Raw genomic sequence first — 15,669 nt, forward strand, 5'->3', positions numbered from 1 at the left:
GGACTTGCAGCTTAATGTCGCCATGAGACCATCAGGGACGCTTATTCCACTCCACCTGAGTGGCTCCCGTTGCTACCACACTTTATTCTACCTGATATTCACCATGACTCCATCGTGCTCCATGAGATGGAAAAAGTCATGATCAACACCGACCTTCCCATTCACGATGACGTGAAAACCCACAATGAAAGCACTTAAAAGTACGCTAACCATTCTGAGAAACAGCAGCTAATATTCATGTAGCTGGTAACAACCCACTATCCAAATGGAATCATGGGACACATTCAGCATAAAGAACCAACACCTCACTAACCCAACAACCCAGTGGTGCAGTGGTTAGCACTGCAGCTTCACAGCTCCAGCGACCCCGGTTCAATTCTGGGTACTGCCTGTGTGGAGTTTGCAAGTTCTCCCTGTGACCGCGTGGGTTTTCACCGGGTGCTCTGGTTTCCTCCCACAGCCAAAGACTTGCATGTTGATAGGTAAATTGGCCATTATAAATTGCCCCTAGTATAGGTGGGTGGGGATGTGGTAGGAATATGGGATTAATGTAGGCTTAGTATAAATGGGTGGTTGATGGTCGGCACAGACTCGGTGGGCCGAAGGGCCTGTTTCAGTGCTGTATCTCTAAATAAAATAAATAACAGAGGTCCCTGCTTTCCACCTCCCCTGCAGACAGCACTGAACCAAATCTGCACTGGGCATGAATGATGAGGTCACCTGAAGTGCAATTGTAGCCATAAATCTTAGTCCATGGAACAATCACATCAACCTGCCCACTCAGATTTGTTGTGGGAGGCACCTCATTTCTCCACGGCATCTAAGGAGGCTATTACCCAGTAAACACGCTAGCAGTTGTGAAAATCAAAGGGCACAGTAGTTAATTTGGCTGCCTATTTTTCAATGCATTAATATCCCTAGATCTCAGTGGCCTGCCTTGTTCTGTGCAGGAAGCAGTGTAGAGTAATAGAAAAATAAATGTAGCATGGCTAAAAATAGATATATTCAGAAACACAATCTAGTATGGATTCATCAACAGAAAAAGCTTCAGGATCATCAATTTTAGATTCAGAGAGTGACACAGAACAACATGCAACTTCTAAAAAGGCTCATAAGTTATTTACTCAACTGGTCTAAACTGAGGCCCCAGTTGACAAAGTCAAGCATAAAGAGAATGATCAGCAGGAAAGGGTCAGTGATCCTTGTGCATTAAAAGTTGATGGAACGGGACAGGTGTGTACTGATTTTGTACATACACAGCACAATGTAGTTAATTTGTATGCTGGGTGTGACTTTGGTGTTTTTCCTCTTTTGGTGAAGATTGATTTATTCGGGATCTACTGTCTTGGGTCATCAAGCAATGATTAGAGACAGCAGATTGAGAGGCCTGAACATCTGATTATGCTTGGAAATGGACACGTAGAGGGTGGAGCACAAATTGCACATGCAAGCTGGCTCAGGCAGCATGTAATGGCAGGATGTAATATAATGAGTGAGGTGTGCAGCCAGTGGTCCCACATTGCTCATTGGCTGCATGCTATTTTACGATGCACAGATATGGCCCATATCTCACTGGTTTGTCTTGGTCAGTGTAGGAAGTGGTGCAGAGTAATAGAAAAATATATGCAGCATTGCTAAAAATAATCATATCTTTCTGTTTATCAATACAGAAAATATCACCAAGACATCACAGTATAGACTGGTCAAGCACTGGAACTCCAACAGATTCATTTGTAAGAACACTGATTGACATAGAACAAGATAAATCTAGAACCTCCAAATCTGTCCCAGCTTATAAGGTAATTACAGAACTGCCCAAAACTGGAACCACACCTGATGAAGTAAATCGTAAAGAGAGCAACAGGCAGGAAGGACTCAGTGATCCATGTGTATTAACGGTTGAAAGGGCAGGCCAGGTGTGGTGCGACTTTCTACATACAGAGCGCAATGGAGTTTATTTGTACTCTGAGTGTGTTTTCAGAGCTTTTCCTCTTTTGTTAATGGTTGCTTTATTCAGGATTTTTTTGATCTACTGCCTCAGGTCATCAAGCAACATTGGTATCATTAATTATATGTAGAGATGGCAAATTGAAAGACCTGTAAATCAGATCATCCCAGAATGGGGCATACAGAGGATGGAGTGTGCACTGCACATCCTTGTTCAATTGTCTCAGGCAGCATGTAATATTCATTCTTGCAGCCTGATCATTACCATGAGTGAGACATGCAGCCAGCACTACCCGCATTGCTCATTGACTGCACGCCTGTAAAGAGAGGTGTCGGGAGGAACCAGATTTCAGGCTTCTGTGATGCTACAAAGAGAGCCAGCAGTTCTTAAATGGTAGACAACTTCCTGTTATAGTGCCAAAAACAATATACAATAATCTAACCATAGCTTAACCAATGTCTTGTACAGGTTTAACAGTATCTCCTTGATTGTGTACTCTGTGCTTCCAACCACAAACTCAGGGATTCCATTTGGCCTTTTTCACTACCTTATCTACCTGTGCTGCTACTTTTAATGATCTGTGTATCCTGCACATCAAGATCCCTCAGGCCTTTACTGCATTTAATATCTTACCATTTCAAGTGTATTTCCTTTTCCTATTCATATTTTCAATATGTGTTATTTCACACATTTCCATCTTGAATGGCATATGCCACTAATTGCCCATCTTGTAGTCCATCTAGGTCCTTTTGCAATTGTCCAAAAATGTCCCAAGGCACTTCACAGGAGTGTTATAAAGCAAAATTTGACACTGAGCTACGTAAAGTGATATCATAGAATCATAGAATGTTTACAGCATAGAAGGAGGCTATTTGGCCCGTCACACTCTCTGCAAGATCAACTCATCCCGTCACACTTCCCTGCCTTTTCCCCGTTGCCCTGCAAAATTTTTCTCTTCAGGTAATTATCCAATTCTGTTTTGAAGGCCTTGATTGAATTTGCCACCACCACACTCTCAGGCACTGCATTCCAGATCCTAACCACTCGCTGCGTAAAATAGTTTTTCCTCATGTCGCCGTTGCTTCTTTTGCCAATCGCCTTAAATATGTGTTCTCTTGTTCGGGATCCTTCCGCCAATGGGAACAGTTTTTCCCCATCTACTCTGTCCAGACCTTTCATGATTTTGGTCAGATGGCCAAAAGCTTGGTCAAAGAGGTAGGTTTTAAGGAGCGTCTTAAAGGAGGAAGGAGAGGTAGAGACACGGAGAGGATTAGGCAGGGAATTCCAGAAATTAGGGTCTAGGGTCCATATTTTTGTCCCGGTTGTGTCTCAACAATGCCGGTCATTTCATTTCTTTTAGTTTGTTTCAAAGTGTGGCGAGTCGAAGAGACTTAGCAGTTGGCAGGAAAAAAGACAGAAGCGCAAGGGGAGAGCCAACTGCGAAACAGCCCTGACAACCAATTTTATCTGCAGCACCTGTGGAAGAGTCTGTCACTCTAGTATTCGCCTTTATAGCCACTCCAGGCGCTGCTCCACAAACCACTGACCACCTGCAAGCGCTTACCCATTGTCTCCTGAGACAAGGAGGCCAAAGAAGAAGAGAGAAGTTTGTTCCCCTGAAATCACATTTTTATGATCTGGTCCTCCCTGGCACCAAAAGGCAGATGATCTCAAACGTGATCGTATGATACTTACTTGACCCCTGTACTTCTATATGACAGATGGCATGCTAGTTACTTGCATGGCGCAGCTGGTAATAACTAACCTGAGGGAAGTAGGGGGAAATGTTCCAAGTTAATCAACTACCTTAACACTCAAGAGATAAAACTCCAAAGTAATGGATTGTCTATCAACAAGTAGGGCTTTCTATGCATTAGACAAACCTCCTCTCACCGTTCTTAAGAACTGCAATGAATGGATTTATAAAAGGGTCATATGTCCACAGTTAGGAAACTTAGGAGCATAGGAAATAGCAGCAGGAGCAGGCGAATCACCCCTCGAGCCTGTTCCACCGTTCAACTAGATCATGGCTGATCTTCTACCTCAAGGCCATTTTCACGCACTATCCCCATATCCCTTGATATCTTTAATATATCAGATGACATGAAAATTTGTGGTTTCGTAAATAGTGAGGAGGAAAGCCTTAGATTACAGGACGATATAGATGTACTTGTAAGATGGTGGAGCAGTGGCAAATGGAATTTAACCCTGAGAAGTGTGAGATGATGCATTTTGGGAGGACTAACAAGGCAAGGGAATATACAATGGATGGTAGGACCCTAGGAAGTACAGAGGGTCAGAGGGACCTTGGTGTACTTGTGCAAAGATCACTGAAGGCAGCAGCACAGGTAGATAAGGTGGTTAGGAAGGCATATGGGACACTTGCCTTTATTAGCCGAGGCATAGAATATAAGAGCAGGGGGGTTATGATGGAGCTGTATAAAACGCTAGTTAGACCACAGCTGGAGTACTGTGTATAGTTCTGGTCACCACATTATAGGAAGGATGTGATTGCACTGGAGAGGGTGCAAAGGAGATTCACCAGGATGTTGCCTGGGCTGGATAGGCTAGGGTTATTTTCCTTTGAGCAGGGAAGGCTGAGGGGGACCTGATTATACAAAATTATGAGGGGCATTGATGGGATAGATAGGGAGAAACTTTTTCCCTTAGCTGAGGGGTCAATAACCAGGGGGCATAGATTTAAGATAAGGGGCAGGAGGTTTAGAGGGGATTTGAGGAAAAGAAATTTCACCCAGAGAATGGTTGGAATCTGGAACACACTGCCTGAAGTGGTGGTAGATGCAGGAACCCTCACAACATTTAAGAAATATTCAGATGAGCACTTGAAACACCATAGCATACAAGGCTATGGGCCAAGTGCTGGAAAATGGGATTAGAATAAATAGGCGCTTGATGGCTGGCATAGTCACGATGGGCCGAAGGGCCTGTTTCTGTGCTATATAACTCTATGACTCTAATGTCTAGAAATCTATCGATCTGTGTCTTAAACATACTCTTTGCATCCTCCTCACAACTCACATTCCCACCTAGTTTTGTGACAGCAAACTTGGAAATATTACCTTCGGTCCCCACATCCAAATCATTGATATAGGTTGTGAATGGCCCAAGCACTGATCCTTGCAGTACCCACTAGTCACAGCCTGCCAATCCAAAAATGATCCACTTATTCCTATTCTCTGTTTTCTGTCCGTTAACCAATTCTCAATCCATGCCAGTATATTACCCCAATCTCTAATTTTGCTTACTGACCTTATGTGTGGGACGTATCGAAAGCCTTCTGAAAATCCAAATACACCACATCCCCTTATCTATTCTAAAAGCAAAATACTGCGGATGCTGGAAATCTGAAATAAAAACAAGAAATGCTGGAACCACTCAGCAGGTCTGGCAGCATCTGTGGAAAGAGAAACATTATCTATTCTGCTAGTTACATCCTTAAAAAGAACTCTTAACAGGTTTGTCAAACATGATTCCACTTTCATAATTCCATGTTGACTCTGCCCAATCCTAGCATTATTTCTAAGTGGCCAGTTATCACATACTTGATAATAGATGCTAGCATTTTCCCCACTACTGATGTCAGGCTAACAGGTCTGTAGTTCCCCGTTTTCTCTCTCCCTCCTTTCTTAAATAGTCGGGTTATATTATCTACCTTCCAATCTGCAGGGACCATTCCAGAATCTATAGAATTTTGGAAGATGACTACCAATGCATCCACTATCTCTACAGCCACCTCTTTCAACACTCTGGGATGTAGATCGTCAGGTCCAGGGGATTTATCCACTTTCAGTCCCATTAATTTCTCCAGTACTACTTTTGTACTCATACTCATTTCTTTCAGTTCCTCATTCTCGCTAGTCCCTTGGTTCTGTAGTATTCCTTGGAGTTTTTTTATATCTTCCTCTATGAAGACAGACAAAAAATATTTGTTTAGTTTCTCTGCCATTTCCTTATTCCCCATTATAAATTCTCCTGTTTCTGCCGGTAATGGGCCCACATATGTCCTTGCTACTCGTTTCCTTTTTATATACCTAAAGAAGCTTTTATAGTATGTTTTTATGTTTCTTCCTAGTTTATTTTCATATTCTATTTTCTCTTTCTTTATCAGATTCTTGGTCCTCCTTTACTGAATTCTGAAATGCTCCCAATCCTCAGGCTTACTACTTTTTTGGCAACATTATAAGCGTCTTCTTTGATCTAATATAATCTTTAACTTCTCTAGTTAGCCATGAGCACCTTCCCTGCTGGGTTTTTTGCCCCAAAGGAATGTAACGTTGTTGTAAACCATGTATTAATTCTTTAAATGTTAGCCATTGCCTGTCTACCATCATACCTTTTCATGTGGTTTCCCAACCTACCACAGTCAATTTGCCCCTCATACCTTCGTAGTTTCCTTTGTTTAGTTTTAAGGTCTTAGTTTCAGATTGAACGACATCACTTTCAAACTTAATGTAAAATATTGTGGTCACTCTTTTTTAGAGGCTCCTTTACAACTAGATTATTAATTAGCCCTTTCTCATTGCACAAAACCAGATTTAAAATAGCCAGTTCTCTACTTGGTTCCTCAACATACTGTTCTAGAAACAAAGTGATTCCTGACAATGCAGCGGCCCGCTGACAACATTAGAGTGGGCCAAGCTGCGCACATGCGCAGCTACATCTCGCCAGGACTAAGTGGCGCATGCGCGGGATTAGGTCATCACGTATCTGCGCCTGGTCCATCTTCATGCATGCACGATAAAGTGTCATCAGGTATCCAGCCCTCACTCGGCTGGAAGGAGCGGCTGAATGGGAGACTTTGAGGCTGGAGCTCGATCCCTGTCACTCGCTCCCGCCCCACTAGCCGCTCTCCCCCCTTGGCAACTCACTCCAGGGCTTGAATCTGCTTTCTCTCAGCCGTTCACTCCAGACCTACCTGCTCCCCCCACCCCCCACTCCCCTGGCCGACTGTTCGCTGCTTCGCGCCACCCCACTCTACAGCCGCTCACTCCCCGCTTCCCTGCACCCCCCACCCAGCTGCTAGGTCTAGGCCGCGCTGCTTCCCTCCTCTCGGCCACTCGCTCCTACATCACCCCCTCGTTGCTTGCGGCCCGCCTTGCTTCTTCAGGCGGCACATAGTGACTGATCAAATGTGGGAGCGAGTGGCCAAGAGGAAGGAAGCTGCCCAGCCTAGAGCTGAGGGCTGGAGAGGGGCCAGGGAGCGAGCGACCAACCAGAGAGCAGGGTGGCACGAGCGGGGAACAATCAGCCAGGGAAGTGGGGGGGAGCAGCGAGGTCAGGAGCAAGTGGCTGAGGGCGGGAGGGGAAGTGGCTGGTGGGGAGGAGGGGGAGAAAGCACGTTGTCGAGGGGGGGAGAAAGCGCGTTGTCGAGGGGGGGAGAGCTGCCAGTGGGGCAGGAGCTAGTAGCTGTGTTCGGGTGAAATCAGTCCTGGTCAGTCATATAAACGGATCATGATCACGAATTGGCAGCACATTTTATCCTCTGTCTGTTCTTCTTTTCCATCGTTTGGGGTGCCAATTCGCTATCTTCCAATGGAAATTCAATCATAAAATTCCTTTTGTATTTAATAGGATTACTGAAATATTAAATGGATCGGAGAATTACAGTTAGTATCCTATAACTAGATCGTAGCATATTACTGGGCTTCCATCCAACATAGTGTAAGGTTAGTTTGCTGGAACGATCTAGCCATAAGCATTTCCTGTGATAAATTGAGCAGCGCCATCTTCAATCCTGGCAGCTACCTGAATGTCGCAGACACTGACGTTCCAGTTGAAGAACCTGCATTTGCACATGTGCAAGTACTGCACCACCTAGTGGTTGCGTTGTCAGCAAACGCAGCCTTCTAGAAAACCATCTCGCATACATTCCAGGAATTCGTCCTCCACAGCATTAGTACTAATTAGGTTTACCAAGTCTATATGTAGATTGAAGCCCCCATAATTACTGTAATATCTTTGTTCCATGCACCTCTAATTTCCTGATTTATACATTATCACTACTGTTTGGCAACCTATGAACAACTCTACCAATGTTTGCTGCCCCTTGCTGTTTCTTAGCTCCATCTAAGATCCTCTCTCACTAATACACTGACCTCATCCTTTACTAATAGTGCTACCTCACCTCCTTGTCCTTTTTTCCAATCCTTCCTAAATGCCTTGGTTTCCCTGCAACCATGCATCCGTAATGGCAATTAGGTCATACCTGTTTACTTCCATTTGTGCCATCAATTCATCTACCTTGTTCTGAATGCCCAGTAGATGGTCAATATTCCTTCCCCAGTAAATGGTGAATCAAACACACTGACAGTTGTGAAAATCACATGGCTCAGTATTTGTTTGCTTCCTATTTTTCATAATGTATAAATATGCCCTAGATCTCACTGTTCTCCCTTTTTTCAATTTAGGAGGCAGAACAGAGTCATAGAAAAATATATGCAGCATTGCTTAAAAAGCATATCTTTCTATATTTAAATACAGAAACGTACAGTAGGACGTCCCAGTCTGGACTTATCAAGCTATAAACCTTCATTATCATCAATTCTAAGTGACATGGAACAAGAGGAAACTTCAGAACCCTCCACATCATCAGACTATCAGGTAATGAAACTGTCCAAAAATGGGTCACAGCTAATAAAGTCAAGCATGAGGAGAGCTACGAGCAGAAACAGAACAGTGATAAATATTAAAAGTTAAGGGGTTGGGACAGGTGCGTAGTGATTTTGAACGTACAGTGCAATGCAGTTTATTTGTACCCTGGGCGTGATTTTGAACTTTTTACTCTTTCGGTGAAGGTTGATTTATTCAGGATGTGTCGATCTACTGCCTCGGGTTGCCAAGCAACATTGGTAGCACCAATAATAATTAGAGATAGCAGATTGGAAGGCCTGGACATCTGCTCATGCCCAGAAATGGGCACGTAGGGTGTGGGGCACGCACTGCATACACCTGTTATAATTGACTCCAATTGCATGTAATATTTGTACTGTCTGATCATCATCATAACTGAAATGTGCAACCTGCACTTCTAATACTCCTCATTGGCTGTAATTAAGTGAGGGAGACCAGATATCAGGCATCAATCTGCCTTACTCTGTCCCCTTACTCCGCTGGCACCTTATCCTACTTTGAGCACCTCATAAAATAAAAGCAAAATACTGCGGATGCTGGAAATCTGAAACAAAAACAAGAAATGCTGGATTCACTCAGCAGGTCTGGCAGCATCTGTGGAAAGAGAAGCAGAGTTAACGTTTCGGGTCAGTGACCCTTCTTCGGAACTGACAAATATTAGAAAAGTCACAGATTATAAACAAGTGAGGTGGGGGTTGGGCAAGAGATAACAAAGGAGAAGGTGCAGATTGGACCAGGCCACATAGCTGACCAAAAGGTCACGGAGCAAAGGCAAACAATATGTTAATGGTGTGTTGAAAGACAAAGCATTAGTACAGATTAGGTGTGAATATACTGAATAATGAACATCAGCAAGTGCAAACCTGAAGAAAAACAACCTGAAAAAAACAGTGGGTAAGCAAACTGAACAAACTAAGATGAAATGAAATAAATGCAAAAAAAGATTGTAAAAAATGTAAAAAGGAATGCAAAAAAAAAGGAAGAAAAAATAACTAAAAATGACTAAAAATGAAAGTAAAGTGGGGGGCTGTCATGCTCTGAAATTATTGAACTCAATGTTCAGTCCGGCAGGCTGTAGTGTGCCTAATCGGTAGATGAGATGCTGTTCCTCGAGCTGGCTGTCATGCTCTGAAATAATGTTATCTCTTACCTAGTTTTGTGTCATCCGCAAACTTGGAAAAACTACATTTGGTCCCCAAATCCAAATCATCGACATATATTGTGAACAGATGGGGCCCAAGCACTGATCCCTGTGGTACCCCACTAGTCACAGCCTGCCGATGCAAGAATGACCCGTTTATTCCTACTCTGTTTTCTGCCTGTTAACCAATCCTTAATCCATAATAAAATATTACCTCCTATCCCATGTGCTTTAATTTTGCTAACCAACCTCCTGTGGGGGACTTTATCAAAGGCCTTTTGAAAATCCAAGTATACCACATCCACCAACTCCCCTATATCAATTCTGTTAGTAACATCCTCAAAAAACTCCAACAGATTCGTCAAACATGATTTCCCATTCATAAATCCATGTTGACTATGCCCAATCAGATCATTATTATCCAAGTGTCCATTTATCACATCCTTTAGAATAGATTCTAGCATTTTCCATCAACTGATGTAAGGCTAACAAGTGGGTAATTCCCTGTTTTCTCTCACCCTCCCTTCTTAAATAGTGGGGTGACATTTGAGACCTTCCAATCTGCAGGAACCATTCCAGAATCTATCGAATTTTGAAGATGATCACCGATGCATCCACTATCTCCACAGTTACCTCTTTCAACACTCTGGGATGTAGAATATAAGGTCCTGGTGACTTATCAGCCTTCAACTCCATTAATTTCTCCAATACAACCTTCTTACTAATACTAATTTCCTTCAATTCCTCATTCCCCCTAATCCCTTGGATCTCGAATTCTGGGCAATTTTTTGTATCGTCCTCAGTGAAGACAGACACAAAGTAATTATTTAGCTTCTCTGCTCCCCATTATAAATTCTCCTGACTCTGCCTTTAATGGACCCACATTTGTCTTCGCCAAACATTTCATTTTTACCTACCTGTAGAAGCTTTTACAGTACAGTCCGTTTTTATGTTTTTTGCTAGTTTACATTCATATTCTATTCTCCCTTTATCAGTTTCTTCGTCCTCCTTTGCTGTATTCTAAAATCCTCCCAAACCTCAGGTTTACTACTATTTCTGGCAACTTTAATGGCCTTTTCTTTTAATCTTATACAATCCTTAACTGCCTTTGTTATCCACGGTTGACTGCCTTTATTTTGGGGGGTTTTGTGCCTTGAAGGAATGTATAGTTATTGTAAACTGTCTAACTTTGGCAGAAAAGATACCCTCATTAGCACCAATTACAAGCTCTAAGAATGTAACAGCACATGGTGAAATCACCAGACCATTCTTGGCTTCTAAGATACTGATATCGCACCAGATGAAATCAACATTGAAGAAAGCGACCAGCAGGAAGGGATCAGTAATCATAAAAAATGGAAGGAGGAGTAGGCCTTGAGCCTGCTCCGCCTTTCAGTAAAATCATGGCTGATCTTTAACCTCAACTCCACTTTCCTGCACAAGCCTCATCTTTGGATTTCCATATAGTCCAAAACAATTTCAATCTTTGTCTTGAATATACTCGATGACTGAGCAGCCACAGCTCTCTGGAATAGAGAATTTCAAAGATTAATAACCATCTGAGTGAAGAAACATCACCTCATCCCAGTCCTAAATAGCCAACCATTTACCTGAGACTATGTCTGTAATACTGTATTCACCAGGCAGGGCAAACAGACCCTCAACATCTCTCTTGTTAGGCAGGCCCTCTCAGTGAGATCACCTCTAATTCTTCTAAACTCCGGAGAGTATAGGCCCATTCTAACCAATTTCTCCACATAGGTCAGCCCTCTCATCCCAGATTACACCACCTCTAATGCAAGTATACCTTTTCTTAGGTACAGAGACCACTCCAGTTGTGATCTCTCCAAAGCCCTGTAAATTTGCAGCAGGATTTCCTTACTTATACCCCAACCCCCTTGCAATAAAGGCCAACATACCATTTTCCCTCCTAATTGCTTGCTGCACCTATGTTAACTTTATGTGTTTTGTGTACAATCCTCTGAACACCAACATTTAATAGTTTCTCACCATTTAAAAAAAAATTTTGCTTTTCTCTTCTTCCTACCAAGTGAATAGCTTCACATTTCCCCACATTATACTCAATTTGCCACCTTCTTGCCCACTTACCTAACCTATCTCTCTTTACAGACTCTGTGTTCTCCTTACTTTCCCACCTAGATTTGCATCATCAGCAAACTTGGATACATTATACTTTGTCCCTTCATCCAAGTCACTAATATCGATTCTAAATAGGTGAGGCCCTAGCATCGATCCTTGCAGCACCCCATTGGTAACAGACTGCCAACCTTAAAATGACCTGTTTATTCCTACTGTTTTCTGTCCTTTAACTAATTTTCTATACATGCTAATATATTCCCAAACTCCATGACCCCTTATCTTGTGCAACGACCTAGTGGTGGCAACTTATCGAATACATTTTGAAAATCCAAATATACTACATCCACTCATTGGACTTTATCTTCTCTGCTAGTTACATCTCAAAAAGCTAATCGAATTGTCAAACACGATTTTCCTTTCATAAAACCATGTTGACTTTGCCTAATCATATTATGATTTTTTAATTGCCCTGTTATTACTTCCTTAACCATGATTCCAGCATTTTCCTGGCGACTGATGTTAGACTAACTGGTCTGTCGTTCCCAGTTTTCTCTCTTCCTCCTTTCTTGAATAGCAACGTTACAAATGCTAGCTTCCAATCCTAGCATCATTCCAGAATCTAGGGAATTTTGGAGATCACAACCCATGCACTACCTCTGCAGCTACCCCATTTAGAACCCTAGGACACAGGCCATCAGATTGAGGGGATTTGTCAGCCTTTAGTCCCATTAGTTTATCCAGTTCTTATTCTTTATAAATGTTAATTACTTTAAATTCCTTATATTCAGTAGACCCTTGGTTCCCCACTATCTCTGGCATGCTTCTTGTGTCTTCTACTGTGAAGATATATACAAAATACTTATTTAACGTTTCCACTATTTTCTTATTCCCATTATAATTTCTCCTGTCTCGGCCTCTAAGCGTCTACTTTCACTAATCTCTTCCTTTTTACATACTTGCAGAAGCTCTTCTAATCCGTTTTATATTTCTTGCTAGTTTACTTTCAAATTGTATTTTCTCCCTCTTTATCATTTTGTTGGTCATCAAACTGTCCAGATAACCCTTCTCCCTCCCGATGCATTGCAATGTCTGCAGCTTGGGCTTCACCGCAATAATTTTGAGTTGAAGTTCCTCAAGTTGCAGACACTTATTGCAGATGTGGTTGATCAGGGATCTCGCTGGTCTCCAGCAACTTTCACATGCTGCAGTTACAACAGACCACCTGCCCTGCCATCCCTCCTAAACTTGTTTTATATATTTAATTATTTAAGGTTGTTATTCATTTGATAATTTTAGTTTCATTAACTAATTAGTTTATCTAGTTTAGGTTACTAATTTAATAAAGTAATAGTTATAGTTTCCCAACTCTCAGTTAAAGCCTCTGCCCGAGCATAAAGAGCACAAGAAAGGGCAATACCAACCAAACACCTACCTGCTGTCGTGTCACTCATTCCTTGATTATTTTCTGCTCCTGCTCTCTCTGTTCCCACTCCTTTTATCCCCGCCTCGCTCAGTCACTGGTTCTGCTCTTGCTGTGCTCTTAAGCCTCAGCTACCCTCATTGTGTGTGCACATAGTGAATATTGAAAGGTTGTGACAGGTGTGTAGTTATTTTGTACATACACAGCGCAATAGAGTTTATTTGTAGCCTGGGTGTTATTTTGGAGTTTTTCCTCTTTCAGTCAAGGTTGAATTTTTCCGGATGTTTAGATTTACTGCCTTGGGTCATCAAGCAGCGTTGGTATTGCTAACAATAATTAGAGACAGCAGATTGAAAGGCATGGACATCTGCTTATGCCCGAGAAAAGGCAGGCAGGGTGGGGCACACACTGCACGTTTGTTGCAATTGACACAGGCAGTGCGGAATATTTGAGCTTCCTGATCATTATTAGGAAACCCTGTTAAAGGAGTCACATCCCTTTATTGTGTTCTATTCACTGATTTTGAAATGCCTTTTGGCCCTTGAACTGAAACTGTACTCCATCATTTGCATCTAACCTACTGATGCCCAAAGAAACTAATTCCTCCACAGCTGCAAGTGTCTGTATTTATGACTCCTTTCCCAACCACACTTCCCCCTTACTTTGGTCAAATGCATATAGTTAAATCTAATTGTTCTCTGACTCTTGACACTGGAAAACCTACACTGCAAAGTCAATTATGAAGCAGGATAGGAAGAATAAGGAGGCCACATACTCCACAGAAAATAAGTCAAAATGGGGTAGAGAAGAAAGGGATCTAAGTAAGGGTCTTTTCTTTTTTCTTCTTCTTTCTTTTGGGCCTCCTTATCTCGAGAGACAATGGATACGCGCCTGGAGGTGGTCAGTGGTTTGTGAAGCAGCGCCTGGAGTGGCTATAAAGGCCAATTCTGGAGTGACAGGCTCTTCCACAGGTGCTGCAGAGAAATTTGTTTGTTGGGGCTGTTGCACAGTTGGCTCTCCCCTTGCGCCTCTGTCTTTTTTCCTGCCAACTACTAAGTCTCTTCGACTCGCCACAATTTAGCCCTGTCTTTATGGCTGCCCGCCAGCTCTGGCGAATGCTGGCAACTGACTCCCACGACTTGTGATCAATGTCACACGATTTCATGTCGCGTTTGCAGACGTCTTTATAATGGAGACATGGACGGCCGGTGGGTCTGATACCAGTGGCGAGCTCGCTGTACAATGTGTCTTTGGGGATCCTGCCATCTTCCATGCGGCTCACATGGCCAAGCCATCTCAAGCGCCGCTGACTCAGTAGTGTGTATAAGCTGGGGGTGTTGGCCGCTTCAAGGACTTCTGTGTTGGAGATATAGTCCTGCCACCTGATGCCAAGTATTCTCCGAAGGCAGCGAAGATGGAATGAATTGAGACGTCGCTCTTGGCTGGCATACGTTGTCCAGGCCTCGCTGCCGTAGAGCAAGGTACTGAGGACACAGGCCTGATACACTCGGACTTTTGTGTTCCGTGTCAGTGCGCCATTTTCCACACTCTCTTGGCCAGTCTGGACATAGCAGTGGAAGCCTTACCCATGCGCTTGTTGATTTCTGCATCTAGAGACAGGTTACTGGTGATAGTTGAGCCTAGGTAGGTGAACTCTTGAACCACTTCCAGAGCGTGGTCGCCAATATTGATGGATGGAGCATTTCTGACATCCTGCCCCATGATGTTCGTTTTCTTGAGGCTGATGGTTAGGCCAAATTCATTGCAGGCAGACGCAAACCTGTCGATGAGACTCTGCAGGCATTCTTCAGTGTGAGATGTTAAAGCAGCATCGTCAGCAAAGAGGAGTTCTCTGATGAGGACTTTCCGTACTTTGGACTTCGCTCTTAGACGGGCAAGGTTGAACAACCTGTCCCCTGATCTTGTGTGGAGGAAAATTCCTTCTTCAGAGGATTTGAACGCATGTGAAAGCAGCAGGGAGAAGAAAATCCCAAAAAGTGTGGGTGCGAGAACACAGCCCTGTTTCACACCACTCAGGATAGGAAAGGGCTCTGATGAGGGGCCACCATGTTGAATTGTGCCTTTCATATTGTCATGGAATGAGGTGATGATACTTAGTAGCTTTGGTGGACATCCGATCTTTTCTAGTAGTCTGAAGAGACCACGTCTGCTGACGAGGTCAAAGGCTTTGGTGAGATCAATGAAAGCAATGTAGAGGGGCATCTGTTGTTCACGGCATTTCTCCTGTATCTGACGAAGGGAGAACAGCATGTCAATAGTCGATCTCTCTGCACGAAAGCCACACTGTGCCTCAGGGTAGACGCGCTCGGCCAGCTTCTGGAGCCTGTTCAGAGCGACTCGAGCAAAGACTTTCCCCACTATGCTGAGCAGGGAGATTCCACGGTAGTT

At 43.2% G+C, this 15,669-nt stretch overlaps 1 protein-coding gene across 1 annotated transcript in view; it reads left to right on the top strand.

The window, feature by feature from the left end:
- The window catches only part of LOC137372288 (biorientation of chromosomes in cell division protein 1-like 1), a 55,985-nt gene that overhangs the window by 25,534 nt on the left and 14,782 nt on the right, over positions 1-15,669 (top strand). The window contains exons 4-5 of the mRNA XM_068036057.1: positions 1,671-1,799; positions 8,450-8,569. Coding sequence (XP_067892158.1) covers positions 1,671-1,799; positions 8,450-8,569 — 249 coding nt within the window. The remainder of the gene's footprint in view (positions 1-1,670; positions 1,800-8,449; positions 8,570-15,669) is intronic.

This window comes from Heterodontus francisci, chromosome 7 (assembly GCF_036365525.1).
Source record: "Heterodontus francisci isolate sHetFra1 chromosome 7, sHetFra1.hap1, whole genome shotgun sequence".
NCBI classification, from domain to species: domain Eukaryota; kingdom Metazoa; phylum Chordata; class Chondrichthyes; order Heterodontiformes; family Heterodontidae; genus Heterodontus; species Heterodontus francisci.